Source organism: Podarcis cretensis (genome assembly GCF_951804945.1).
Source record: "Podarcis cretensis genome assembly, chromosome: 10".
Taxonomy (NCBI): Eukaryota; Metazoa; Chordata; class Lepidosauria; order Squamata; family Lacertidae; genus Podarcis; species Podarcis cretensis.
Window position 1 is genome coordinate 33,404,971 of NC_137179.1, and position 13,882 is coordinate 33,418,852.

Below are 13,882 nucleotides of genomic sequence, written 5' to 3' on the forward strand. Positions count from 1 at the left end.
CCAGCTGATGTTTTCTGGAGAGTCTTCAGAGATAGCCTCATGTAAAGCACATTGCAGTAATCTCACTCAGAGGTTTCCAGAGCATAGATTAATGAATTCAGATTATCCCTGTCCAGACTAGGGCATAGCTGGAGACAGCTTCACTCTGTTTTTGGTATGTGCCTTACGCTCCAAGGTGAGACGAAGAAGCTTATATGGAAATAAGTAATGCTTTAAAAACATTTCTGTGAACACCAACCCCTACAATTTGATGTAATGTTCAAGCTTGTCCTCCCCATCTCTTTTATGCAGTTACATTGATTGTTTTCAGTACATTGCATACTTGTGTTTCTCCCCCAACCTCACCGGCTCATTAGTGATATTTCTGGAGGTCTAGTTTCCACAGTAACAAGCAATTACCATTGTTCCATGGACTGCCAAAGTTACCACAAGCGACACAGAGGGAGATGCATTACTTTTCTATATTGGGATAAAATGCTTGCACACTTCATGCTAGTCAGTGCGTGCCAGTACTGACGCATGTTCCTTGCTATTGGCACATCACTATCCTCCTTCTGCAGCCATCATAATATCAAGATGAACTAATGCTATCTATCTAAATGCCAACTACTTTGAACATCAGTGGCAAAAGTCAATGTTCCCCCAAATAAATCAGGAATTCCTGAGATGTATGGTGAGTTCCTTGGCGAAATCCATAATTATTTCTGATTTTGAAAAAACACTGCATATTGTGGGGACCATTTGTGAATTCTGGATCTTTGCTTTACACTTGTGTGCATCCCTGAGAAGATGCTCCTGGAGAGTAAATGGAGTGCAAATTTGCTTTCACCTGCTGTAACGTCTCATATTGATTGTTACTGTTAGATCATAGACATCACTGAGAAAGGGCTGTAGCTCTGTAGGGGAAAAAAGCATAGGTTTTGCATGCAGAAGGTCCCAGGTTCAATCCTGGCATCTCCAGGTATTTATTTGCTTATAGGATTTCTTACCCACCCTTCATCGTAAGGTCCCAGTGTAAATTACAACAATATAAAAATACAGTACTGTACTAAAATCGGTTCGAAAAGGTTAGCATCAGAAGAATATGGTGGGTAAAGGGATGCATCTTCAGCATACGATGAAAGCTGCACAATGAAGGTGCCAGGTGTACCTCTTTGGGGAGGGGATTTGACAACCACGGGGCTGCCACAGAGAATATGCACTCGTGGGCTGCCATTCCCCAAACTTCTGGAGGCAGTGAAACAGCCAGGAAGTCCCCCTCTGCGGATCTTAACACCAAAAAGGCTCTGTATGGAACAATGCGTATGTTTTAACATTGCAAACGTCCATAATATTTTATTGTGTGATGTTATAAAAACAAATAAACAAGAGGCAGTCTTTCAGATATTTGGGGCATGAGTAATTTAGGGCTTTAAACACAAATGTGGGCACTTTGAAACAAAATGGCAACCTGCACATCAGTTTAGAACAGGAGCTATGTGAGTTCTAAATGGAACCCCAGCCAGAAATCTATATTTTGGACTAGTTGAAGATTCTAAGTCCTCTTCCTGGACAGCGTCCTGTAGAGCACATTGTGAAAGTTTCTGGAGCATTGTGACCACATTGTGTCTGTTCAAAAAGGACTGTAAAGGGTGAAGCAGCTGAAGCTGGCAATGGACACTCCTAGCCACCAAGGCCCCCTGAGCCTCCTGTAAGAATGCTGGATCCACAAGCAGCCCCAAAACTTTGGACTTGCTCCTTCCAGGGGACTGCAACCTTGTCCACAACTGACCACCTCTACACCTTCCCAGACCTGAGAACACATAACAGATGCGTGATTGCTTTTTCCAAGTTTCTATAATACAGTCAATCTATTTCCCAGTTGCATTTTATAGAGAGACAAGATTGTATTGTTGTTCTCTGAAGAAGTATAGTTGTCCACACAACTGTTTTAAAAGCAGGACAGAGACAAGTGTATCTATCTTTATAGAGGATACATAGTAAAAGCAATAATAACTTCAGTAATTTCTACTCCCTAGCTTTTGGGTCATTGGCTAGTACTTTAAAAAGAAAGAAGCAAGGAGAGCTGAAATAGTATGATGATTTCAAGATTAACACATATTTCTGGTTCCAGACTTTCCAGGAAATACTCCATTCAGTGTAACTCTGCAACTGGAAGCATTGTTTGGCATCCGTCTATCTCAAAAGACAATGGAGAAGCATCAAACTTTATAAAAACCAAAAAAGGAAACAAAAAAGAAAAAGAAAAAAAGCCAAGGTTATCAACTTTTAAAAAATCATCAATCTCACAAGAATCACTTGATGTGATAAGATTTAAATGTTGCAATCCAAGCTTGAGCACTTCATAAAAAGGGTGTGGAATCTTTTTGCTCTAGCTATTGAAATTGGATTGTCTAGTCCCTATTGATCAGAGTAAAGTTGATGCCAGTTGCCTCTTTTAAGGGAATGCTTGTAATTATAAAGGGGCATTGCTTAGTTTATGTTATGTACTGAGTTGCCCCGAGTATATTTCAGTTTAGGACAGCCATTTAGAAAACAATAGACGTCTTCTGCTTCTACACTTCATGCTTCCATAAAGCACAATAGATGTCCCTCTTTTCAGAAATTTATCAGCACTAAAGGGTTTCAAAATGGCATCCTCATTCCCAGGAGGGGGCTCATTGGTGGAGAGCTTGTTGTCCCTTCCAATTATCCCCACCCATGGCATTTCTGCTTGACCACTGGTGACTCTTCTGGCTTTGGTTTCAGCAACAGTCTACTTGGCCTTGCTTGGGGCCAAAACTTCTCAGCCTGTACTTCCTTTCTAACTACCTGCAGCCTTGAGCCGCTCCCAGCTCCCTGCCCTTACTCCCTGCCCTGTTTGGACAGGCTCTCTGGGGGCTGGGTATGACATTGGCACTATTTGGCTATGATTCTCCATGGCATCAGAAGCTGAGATTTGACTGCCTCGCCTCTCTCCCAGCTTACTGGCTGCATGTCACGCTACAATGGAGACCCTGCAAAGACTCCCAGGAGCTTGCATGTATGAATCCCACAACTCCAAATGATCCATGATTTTAGAAAGACAACCCAACATCTGACTGCAGACATAAAAATTGAATTGAGTATGACCAAGCAAGGCATTTGTTTCTAATCTTTGCTATATCTTGATATAAATTCATTTCCCCTGCTTTGTACACTTGCTGCCTACTGGTTGCTCCAGCAATCTTTGTGAAGTACCATCTTCCCTTGTCCTTCATTCTTGAAGAAGAGACAGGAACATTGCTTGGGATACTGTATCCTTCAGATTTCTGTCAGGATTGAGGAATAAGCATACAACTTTGCCTCATGTATGCATGTTAACAGTCAAAGACGGTTGGTTGATAACACCGTGACTCCTGTCAGAAATGCCTATAGCTACAGTAGCTAGAAAATGTAGTTAAAGCTGCAGTGCTGGGGCATGAGAAAACATCTCCATAATTAAAAGTGTCCACATGCCACCTGTGATAAGAATATAGCATCGTATATCCACCATCAATTACCACTGAATACCCCACCATTTTCATTGTTATTCACCCATGAAATGGAGTTTTAGAAGACAGCTAATAAAGCCCAACTGGCTCCTTTATCCTAGAGAATGTATCTGGTGTCTCTAGTTCACATTTTACTATTGCATGTTATTATAAAATTCTCCAGATTTGCTTGAAGCACGACATAAGAGCATGTATACATCATCAGAAAACCACCTCAAAGCAGTGAAACCATTGAGTTTATGTCATATCAGTTATGTAAACAATTATTGTGCGAATCAGTCCATATTCACCGATTTGCCTCTATCACATAAGCCACTATCATGGCTTAGTATTCAGATATGGTGCAGAAATGTACGGTTTGTGCATTTGTGTGGCATACCACAGAATTCTGGTGAACATATAGGTAAAGCAGGAACATGCAAAATTTCACTGAAGGGAATCACATATACACATAGCACAGTATACCAAGAGTATGTTTCTCTTCCCTCTTCTCAAATTTTCATTCCTATTTCTCCTATGTTCCCCTTCCTTTATGCTCAGTTATTGAGATGATTTAGCACACATCCTTACAGTCAATCCAAACCGGCCCATCTTCCCAACTACTCTCTTTTTCCTGTATCGAAGGCCCTGAAGGCCCAACTATCATTCTCTGGTTCCCATGGCAATGACAGGGGCAACCAATCCCAGAGTTCATTGCATCTGAAGCCAAGTGCTCATAGCAGATGTGGCGTTCCCCCCCCCCCACTCAGTCCCCCCCCCCAATGAATGTGTAATTTCTTCCCCAAACATTTTTTGGGCAAACTTCTGATGTTAGAGTTCCATATGAAGCCATCAATGAACTCTCTTCTGTCTTCTCCCGGAGAAAGTACTACCTCATCTGGTTGTCATCATTACTGGCAGATTGAAAACACACACACACACACACACACACACACACACACACAGCAATTTTGTAGAAAAGAAAAATACTTATTTTTAAAGTTTTGCATGCAAGTCCATACAAATTTAAGGGTACCCAATATTTTTTCCAGATATTTTGCTTTTGAATGTTTGGTGTCATGAATGCTAGTAGCCACTAAGTGGAGCTGTTGGGCCACAGTTTCGACCAATCTTGAAATAACATATTTTGAAATTGGAAAGCTGACCATATGCTTACTGGGGGTTGGGGTGGGAGTGGTTGATGGGCACTCATAACGGTAGAAAAATGGTCTTCTTTGATACAGGGTGCACTGAAAAATAATCCATATGCATTTTTCATTCATGACAACTGTTCTTTCTTTGGTAGCTTTGGTAATTTAAGACTGGTTCAATGAGCGGAAGCTCTATTTTGGCTTTATTAGTTATCTGCTAAAACTCCATTTCACGGAAGAATAACAATGATAATGTTGGGCTTTAGTTCCAGGGCTTTAGAAAATTTCTCTCAAAAGATGTTAGAGAACCGAGTGGAGGATCTCTCAGGTGACTTGTTCTGTTCCAGGGAAAGTGACAACACAACTAAAATGATAATGATGTCTTATTAGTGCTTTGGAAGTTTCCACTTCCAACACAGAGCTGGCCCAAGACACACTGTTGCTGAAGGTGGCAGGAAAGTGAAATGGCTTCTCCCATGCCTGTGGTTAAAATCTGACAACTGTCCATTTGCTTCTTTCTGTTGCCTCAGGTGGTGGACTTCACCGCTTCTAATAGCAAGGGTGGCCCTGCTTCAAATTTGTTCATAAAGAAGATGAGAGAGAAAAGTGGACCACAAATTGCCATGACTCCTGTGAGTGAATCAATGTGGGCAAAGGTTAGCTAGCAATAAAGCTGCAGAAAATGCTATGCATTAGTTTAGGATATTTGGATTTCTAACCCATGCCATCAGGAGCACAGGGTGCCTACCTACGTATAACTACTGATAAAATCAACGCAGACAATGATTGAAACCAGAACCAGCAACAAAAATCAGTAGAGCAAAGAGTGATATCAAACTTCCTGACAGCTATGTGCCAAAGGCATGAGGGAATTACCGGTAATATATTTTCAGCTGTCACCTAAAATATGGTAATGTGGGTGACAGCCGAATCTCCACCATGTGGGAGTTCAAGAGGGTTGCTACCCCATCCAGTAAAGGTCACTTACCTAATTCTTGGACCTGGGAACTACTCTGCCAGAGTGCCTCTGCCTCATCAGGATTCAACAGTTTATTGGCCCTCATCCAACCCATCACTGCCTCCAGACACCGGTCCAGCACTTGTATAGATTCTCCTGATTCAGATGGAATGGCAAGTTAGAGCTGAGTGTTATCTACATACGGGTGACAATCATCACACACTAAATCTCTGGATGACACCTCCCAGTGGTTAAGTAGCATGGGAAATAGAAAAAAAAACAATAAACTTAGCAAAATAAAATACCCAATAAAAGGGCAATATATCAAAGTGAAATAGCTCATACTCATTTAAGTAGCACAAGGAGAACCTGACGAGAATGCACATCCGACTTCTGAAAGTCACCAGTTCTGATTTTTCTTTAATAAAGGAAATGTATTAGGAATAAGTGATGCAAATTAAATTAATATAATTCTTTTTGTTAAATAAAATTTTGATATTTTTTGGGTGGGTGTGTGGGGAAATCCAAGCCCCAGACAGTAGGGATGGCAGCATAAGGTTTGTGAGATAATAATTACAGCCAAATTAACCAATTTTACATTGACAAGAGATAAAACACTGTATAGATTTTGGATGGAAATAATTTCCCCCCTTTATTAAGTACTGAATGAGTAAGCACAATTTACAAATCTAACCACAGTGTTGTTTATTCATGCTGTAATAATTATTTTCTATTTATAAGCTGTTTTAGTGTGTGTAGTGTTGCTTTTTTGGTCCCCCCCCCCTCTTTTTTTCTGCTGTTAACTTTTTTTAAAAAAAGTTTTCATTTTTAAAAAGTTGATCTGTCATCCTTACTGTTGTGCAATAGAAAGAAGGGCAATAGATGTTAAAAACAGTATAGGATTCAAAGATTTAGATGTAGCAGCCAGAAATATTTTTACTATCTTAATCATGTCATTAAGGAGACAGCATTAATAGGTTTGGCAGTGTGTACTAAAAGCCCATGGCTAATCAACATTTCAGTTGCAACTTCAGGCATAGAAAACCTCTGGCTCACAGGCCAAATTAGGCCTAATGTGGTTGTAATTTGTCTTGCAAGCTACGCCCACCCAGTCCATGCCCTGACGCTTGACATATGTGAGGTCAGTAAGGACATGGCTACAAAGGTGCAATGAGGAGTATAAAGGGAGCTCTCAATTGTTCCTTTATAAGTGGGGCTCACGGACAGGGCCAGTCACTGATCAGTGCTGACAGAGAGCTCCTCAGTTCAGCTGTGCCAGGGAGTCCCCATTCTGGGAAAATGCCCACTTGCAAGTGTGGTTTGAATTCAAGCCATGCTTGCAATAGGACAAAGCAGGTGAGCCCCTTTGCAGTGAGGCCCTTTGAAGTTGCCATAATGATGTCAGGTGATTGATTGATTGATGGGTGGCCCCGTCTTTCAGAATGGTCCATGGGGAAGCTGAGGATCCAGCCCACTGGCCAGAAAAGGTTTCCTACCCCTGTACCACTTCATACATTGTCCTAAGTGTGATCTTACCATGGAAAAAAATGTAGAGTAGGGAGATATGCAGTCAAATCCCAGCATAACTGTATACACAACCATTGCTGGAAACTTGGACAGAACACTGTTGCTTGTCCTCTTCTCTTCATCTAGATACCTGACAAAAGAGACAAGCTACTGCAAGATCTTTAGGGCAGGTCAGAGGCTCAAACCAGAGGCAGTCTGTAATATGAGGTGGCAGAGAAGTAGTCAAGCAAAAATAATGCAGAATAGCCTAGTAACGTCACTCACAGATGTTGCTTAGAGAGATATATCAAAATATGCTGTGTGAGAAATATAACAGGAAGTGGAGAATGAATGATTCCCCAAATCACCAAAGTCCCAGTTCATGAGAGTTCTGAGAGGCTCTCCTGCTAGGTGCCTGAAAGTACCAACAGAGCCCTTCTTTGACCATTTGTACAGGAGATTGAGACTTGTTCTCCAAACTGTTTTCCTATTGGAAGCACCTACTGGCTGATTTAGTAAGTTCTTCTTTGCTTTTCCGTAGACAACATCCATGGTGCCCTCTCTTGCTGACTGGGAAATAACTCCATAGCAAATGGTATCTGATAGATCACTCAGAAGACATTATTCCTTTAATAGGAAAATATCCACAACAGAGAGTCATTGCCTCTGCAATGTGAGGCACACTGCTGAAAAATTTAAACCAAGTTGGCAACCAAACTAGAAGACTAGGGAATTCCTGTCTCTATTTATGCAAAGGGCCTTGACCATTACTTAGATAGCAATTAACATGGAGAGCATTGGGTGTGTCAGAGATATCAATTTCCTTATGTTTGAATGGATGCTAGCATGTTCAAACCAGCAAAAAACTGGTAGCAGTAGAAATAATCACATTGCATTTAGGCAGAACACCATGGAGACTTTAAAAATACCGTGTGCATGATAGCTTCTCTAGAAAAGTACAGTGAGTCATTTCCAACTGCATAAGAAAAAATACCAAATGAAACAGTTGTATGTTTGCATGATGGAAGATGCAACCAAGACAAAACCCAAGAGGTGCTTTTCTTTATGTGTTATGTGTTACTTTTTGTGGCTGATGAAGTGAACTCTAGTCCGTGAAAGTTAATGCCATAATACAATTTGTTTGATTAGAACTTGGCAAGGCAGAGAATTAAACATGTGAAAGTATCATTTCAGGCCATTCCAATCCCTGCCAAGGATTTCAGGGTATTGGCCCCCAATCAGGGTCTCTGCTCCTTTGGAGAATTGAAAATGAGGCGGAGGCTGTTGTAGCTTTAAGAAATATGGTTTATTCACATATTTACACCTGAGTTTGGATGGAGGGCATTTGGTCTTACAGCATGGTCATCTCAAGAGGGGCTTGTTCCCCACAGCACTGTAGTACTAGAGTTGAAGGCACCTCTTCCAGCCTGCCTTCAGCCAGTTTGCCCAAGATGGATCTCTCTCCTTTCCTGTTCCCAGCACGTCTTGCTAAAGACACTCCTTTCCTTTCCCCCCTCTCTCACACCCCATCACCTTGGCAACCTCTGTCTGTCCAGGCCCAAGGATTCCTCTTAGATGGGTCATCAACACCTTTTGTCATGTTAATGGATTTGCTCTTCATCAGCCCAGCCAAGTTGCTTTGCAAAAGCCAGCACAGAGATTGCTTGTCTGGCACAGTTCTGCAGCTTGTATTTCTCCCTTCCTATCCCAAACAATCAAAATTGATTAATTTCTATGGTTTGGGGAGGTGTCCCCCAAACCTATAACAATGTACTGGTGGAAATAAAAGACCTTAAAGTCCTTAATATTGAGCTGTCTTGCCTTTAATGCTAAGCCAGAGGTGGGGAATCTCAGGCCTAGTGTCAAATGAGGCACTCCACACTTCTTTTTCCAGTTGCCACCAGAGCTAGAAGTCAGGTGAGATGGAACAGAAGAGGGTGCTTGGAGGGTTGTGGGTGAGATAGAGGTGGGACAAAGGCTAGTGGTGGTTGGGACAAGGAGGGGCTCAGAGGCTCACCAATGTTACTAGGAGAGGGGTTTGCCTTGTCATACTTCAGATGACATCACTGGGTGCATGATGGAGTCCAATGTGGGTTATAACAAGGTTTGGAATAAAATGAAACATTTCCATAATTTGGGGTGGGGGGTAAGTTCAATTTCTGAAACCTAATCCTGAGCCAATATCTCTCTTAGAAACTCAGGTACCAACTTAGTTCATTCCAAGCCAAGTTGTGAGTCTAACCAGGAGGATGGAAGGGAAATGCAGTATTTGGTCTGTTGCTAATTCTGGCGCTTGTTGCTGTCATCTGTAGAATATCTAATCTGTTCAATTAATGGCAGAACATGGTTGGGGCATGCTATGAACCCCGTCAGAAAAGGAAGTAGTCACTTGTCTGCTGAGAGTAGGGGACTTCCCGTATGAAACACAAACAGAATATAAATAAGAAAGGCCAGCACCAGAACTTGGGGAGTACAAACTAGGATCCTTCAGGTACATTGAAATGCGTTCCAACATTATACAAATGCATGCAAACATGCAAGACCAAAGTGCTAGAATAAAGACTGGTGTGTATAGCAGATACTCTTATGCTGACAACTGTTTAAGTGTGTCTTATATGCAACATATCTGGCCCTATAAATGTATCGCCTATCTTCACCAATAGTAAGAACATCTTTGTGCCAGACCTGAAGAACTTACTTTGTTTCATGTTGTTTTCAGTTGTTGGCATGAAAAAGGTTATTGATCTGTGTAACTGTTTAATAATTCAGGCTTTCCATTCTTGAACTGTGAGCTTCTTTGGTTAAGAGTAAAAGGAACAGGTGAATGAAAACTATTCATAATTGGTCATGAGAGAGACAACACTACGCCTATCACAAAAATTTAAATTTGAAATATTATATTTGCATTTTTTGGAACTATAGGCACAGATTCCTCATGAGGCTGACTATATCAGCTCTGGACAAAGACTGAACTCAATGATTTTAAATGGTGGTATGAGAGTTAAAAATGTCACTTAAAGGTGTTAAGAGTGACCAATATATTTTTCTGAAGCAAAAGAAAAGACCACTAAACTACAGAGAGGCATTCAGCAATGAATTTCCACGCCTAAGAAAAGGAAGGACAGATGCTGAAGGATACCATAGCTTTCACAGGTGATAATTAATTACCGTATTTTTCGCTCTATAACACACACCCGACCATAGCACGCACATAGTTTTTAGAGGAGGAAAATCCACAGGCATGCCACCCGTAGGCATTCCCTGCATAACACGCACCGACATTTCCCCTTACTTTCTAGGAGGAAAAAAGTGAGTGTTATGGTGCAAAAAATACGGTATTTTAAATAGACTAACAGCACAATCCTACTAAAAGTAAGGTTTACTACAGGCATGGCCAAACTTGGCCCTCCAGATGTTTTGGGACTACAACTCCCATCATCCCTAGCTAACAGGACCAGTAGTCAGGGATGATGGGAATTGTAGTCCAAAAACATCTGGAGGGCCAAGTTTGGCCATGCCTGGTTTACTATATTCAGTGGGGCTTACTCTCAGGACAAGATTAGGCCTTATATTGCCTTAGGACAATATAAAATTGTCCTTAAAAAAAAAAAGTATGATGACTCAACTATATGTTGCATGTGAAAATATCCATGGAGACCCGATGATCTGCTTCATTCTTGTCAAGGAGCTTTGTAAGAAATCATTTTGAGGGAGAATTCAGCAGGAGAGGGGTTGCTCAACCCTTTCCCAACACACCACAGAATTGATATAATTAGCAAATAATATGTGCAATATGCAAATTAAGCCACTTAGATTTGGGAAACTGGAATCTGGCATCCCCAAGAGCAGTGAGGTGAGTACCATGAAAAAATAAAGTGACAGTTCACCATTGCAGTCATACCTTGGTTTTCGAACAGCTTAGTTTTCGAAGGTTTTGGCTCCTGAATGCTGCAAACCCAGAAGTGACTGGAAACCTGAAGTGAACCTCCTGCAGCCAATCAGAAGCCCCACTTTGGTTTCCAAACCTTTTGGAATTCAAATGGACTTCCGGAACAGATTCCATTCGACTTCCAAGGTACAACTGTGTTCAATATCTCTATTTGATGAAGATAAAATTAAAAGTTGAACACATAAAAAGCATAAATTATATTAAACAAATATCCTGAATCAATTTGGCCCATATGCTCACCATGCCACATTGGTTGTGTGAATTGGCCCTTAATTACGCTACTGTAATCCCCAACGCTGACATAAAAATTAAGGCTCAAACGAAAGCAGAATTACCAAGGTGAATCAGGGCCTTGTATCCACTCTGCAGCTCGTCAACTACCTGTGAAAAAAGGTCATGCTAATCATAGAGCATTTTCATATGTGAGGCTGAATCAGTCTGTAACACAAATGTAAAACACATCTTGGCTGCAAATGTAAATTTGGTTTGCAGAGGGTTAGCAGTTGTATTAATCTCTTGCAGCAAAAAGAACCAAGAGTCTTTTGGTACCTTAGTTTAAAACTTTCCTGTAGCCAACGTAGTCTTTGAAAGCTTATGCCATAATAAGTTAGTTTTTAAGGTGTCACAAGACATTGTGGTTTTTATATAGATTCAGTTTTTCTTTTCTTTCCTATATTAACACCAACATGACACAAATAGTGAAAAAGAAGTCCAAAAGTTCATCTAAGCCTTACGTATGAACATTTATTGCTGTGATAAATTTATCACCTGCCCTTCATTAGCAGGTCCCAGGTTGAGTTATAACCATTTAAAATTCAGAATTAAAAACAGTTAAAGCAGATTGCAGTCAAAGGAACATGGTGGGTCCCTGAAAAGGCCAGCAGTGAGCCAGCACAAGAATCCCAAGGGAAAACCACACATTCCACATGACCTCCACCCCCAAACCAAGATAACACAACTCTGAGAAAACCTCCAAGAAGAAATAGATTGTTTGTGTGGAATCAGTTCCAGCTAATATTAAGATGGAACCTGAAGAGCATGACTGCATTTTTGAGAGGGACATCAAAAGGAGAAGTTTTCCATGTGTCATTTCTATCAGTGAAGCAGTAGGATGGAACAAAACTGCACACGCTGAACATCTTGCCATGTAGTCATTAAAGACACATGTTCCTTAATTTGTTCAGAAGTTAGTAATCCTGGCAGTGATGTGCAAATTCATTTTTAGAGTACTGTTATCATTTGGATCCAAGAGAATAAAAGACATTAATGATCAGAAATCTGATCAGGAGATTAATAAAATTGGCAGAACTGGGCAGGATTGTACAGACGACTGGTGTGCCAAATAGGAACTAATTTATCGCTTGGTAAGCTGTTGTCTCCATTCACTGAATCGTGTACAACAGCCCTCTTAGGGCTGTACCACTTTAGAATGTAAGTGTGAGACCCAGGGTGGAAAACTCCCTGCTACTGAAAAGTTAGCTAGTCAGGGAGAAGGCTCTAGCTTAGCTTCCTCCCTAGTGAGTTAGCTTTCTGCAAGCAAAGAGTTTTATTCCTGTGCTAGATAATTCAGTCATGTGTTTCCCTACCTGCATTCTGAAGTGGGAAGTTTCTGAAGTGATCAGGCGGACTGCATTGTGTCCTTTTTCTGAAGGCAGAGATAACTTTTATTGGGTTCTGATGCTTTAAGTGTGAAAGCATCAGCTTAGACAGCCGAAAAACAGAAACGACAACGGCCACCAAGTTTTCTCAATTCTACCTTTCATAGATCTCCGAGAAACTGTTTCTTTTAACGGCCAGAAAGCACAACTCAAACTCTCCACTCTCACCACTTGGAGGACTAGCGGCTCGCTTGTTCCAACTGAAGCATCATGAGGCAAAGCCAAAATACGTGCTTTGTTCTGGATCTCAAGCATCCCAGCAATGGCCTTACCAATGAGCCTTAATTTGTCTGTTAAAAAGTAAGATTGCGTGCATCTTTTTAAAAAGTCCAATTCTTTCGTTTCAAGCTAAAAATAAAAATAGGGTGACAGAGGGACCGTGGGATAAGCAGCTGGAGCGGAGCGAGTCGGTTGCCATAGTAACCAATGAGCCATTTAGCAGTACTTGCCTTGGTTGTATAGTTGCTAGGGTTATTTTCTTCTCTTCAGCTATGTGGGGAGAGGGGGGGAGAGGGGCCTTGCAAAGCACCATAAATGTCCAGTTTCCTCTTCTGCACCTCCATAAGCAATAATGTCATCACCCCCCCACCCCCATGCAATGATGTTCTTCGTTCCCGGCTGTGTCAAAGGTTCCAGGCAAGACTGGGATTCAAGAGATGCATTTATGTGAGGGTGTATGTGTGTGTGCATACAGCGTGTCCCTAACCTCCTTTTCACATTTCTTTTATGAAAACTTTGCTGTTCAATCAGAGGAGGAGGAGGACTTAGGGTGTACTTTTATGTATCAATGTAACTGCAGTTTCTGAATTAGAAATGTCTTGTGCAGCTTTCTTGTTAAGTGTATTTATTCCTCGTTGTTCCCCTCCTTCACTATGTTCTCTCATTGCATCATAAAGGGTAGGCATCAAAGGTTGGCATCATCAGGCAGCTGCCAAGGCCATGATCCTGGCAGGGTCCCCACTGTTGACCTCTCGGACCCCATGGCCTGGCTGCTCTTTCTTCTTGCTGTTTGTTGTTGTCTCTTCCTCTGGCCTCTCCGAATTAGTGAGCAGTGAGAGGAATGAAAAGGAGAAGGAGCAGTCTCTGTCCATACAGACTGGGCCAAGAGGAAGAGGTCAAGCGTAGAGGCAATGGGCAGATGCGGCTTTAGTGTAGCATGACTGGTTTGG

General features: G+C 41.5%; 1 protein-coding gene across 3 annotated transcripts; it reads right to left on the reverse strand.

Moving 5' to 3' along the window:
* Positions 1-1,261: 1,261 nt before the first annotated feature.
* On the reverse strand, positions 1,262-12,681 carry LOC307225508 (uncharacterized protein). 3 transcript variants are annotated; one of them, XM_079993416.1, is made up of 4 exons: positions 12,642-12,681; positions 11,391-11,436; positions 5,631-5,756; positions 1,262-1,792 (listed from the first exon to the last, which is right to left on the reverse strand). In XM_079993416.1, the coding sequence occupies exons 1-4, from the start codon at positions 12,645-12,647 to the stop codon at positions 1,458-1,460; spliced, it is 513 nt and encodes a 170-aa protein (XP_079849542.1). In that variant the 5' UTR covers positions 12,648-12,681; the 3' UTR covers positions 1,262-1,457. The 3 variants fall into 3 exon arrangements, 1 of the variants encoding a protein (XP_079849542.1); XR_013843035.1 differs by lacking the exons at positions 5,631-5,756; positions 11,391-11,436; positions 12,642-12,681 and adding an exon at positions 4,083-4,157; XR_013843036.1 differs by lacking the exons at positions 5,631-5,756; positions 11,391-11,436; positions 12,642-12,681 and adding an exon at positions 3,978-4,137.
* Between the last annotated feature and the right edge of the window lie 1,201 nt (positions 12,682-13,882).

Excerpts from the sequence above, each read along its gene's own strand:
- LOC307225508 (XM_079993416.1), bottom strand. Across the intron at positions 5,757-11,390 it reads CAAGGCCCTGATTCACCTTG|GAGAATCTATACAAGTGCTG; the intron begins GTAATTCTGCTT and ends CATCTGAATCAG. Across the intron at positions 1,793-5,630 it reads TTCCCAGGTCCAAGAATTAG|GTCTGGGAAGGTGTAGAGGT; the intron begins GTAAGTGACCTT and ends ATGTGTTCTCAG.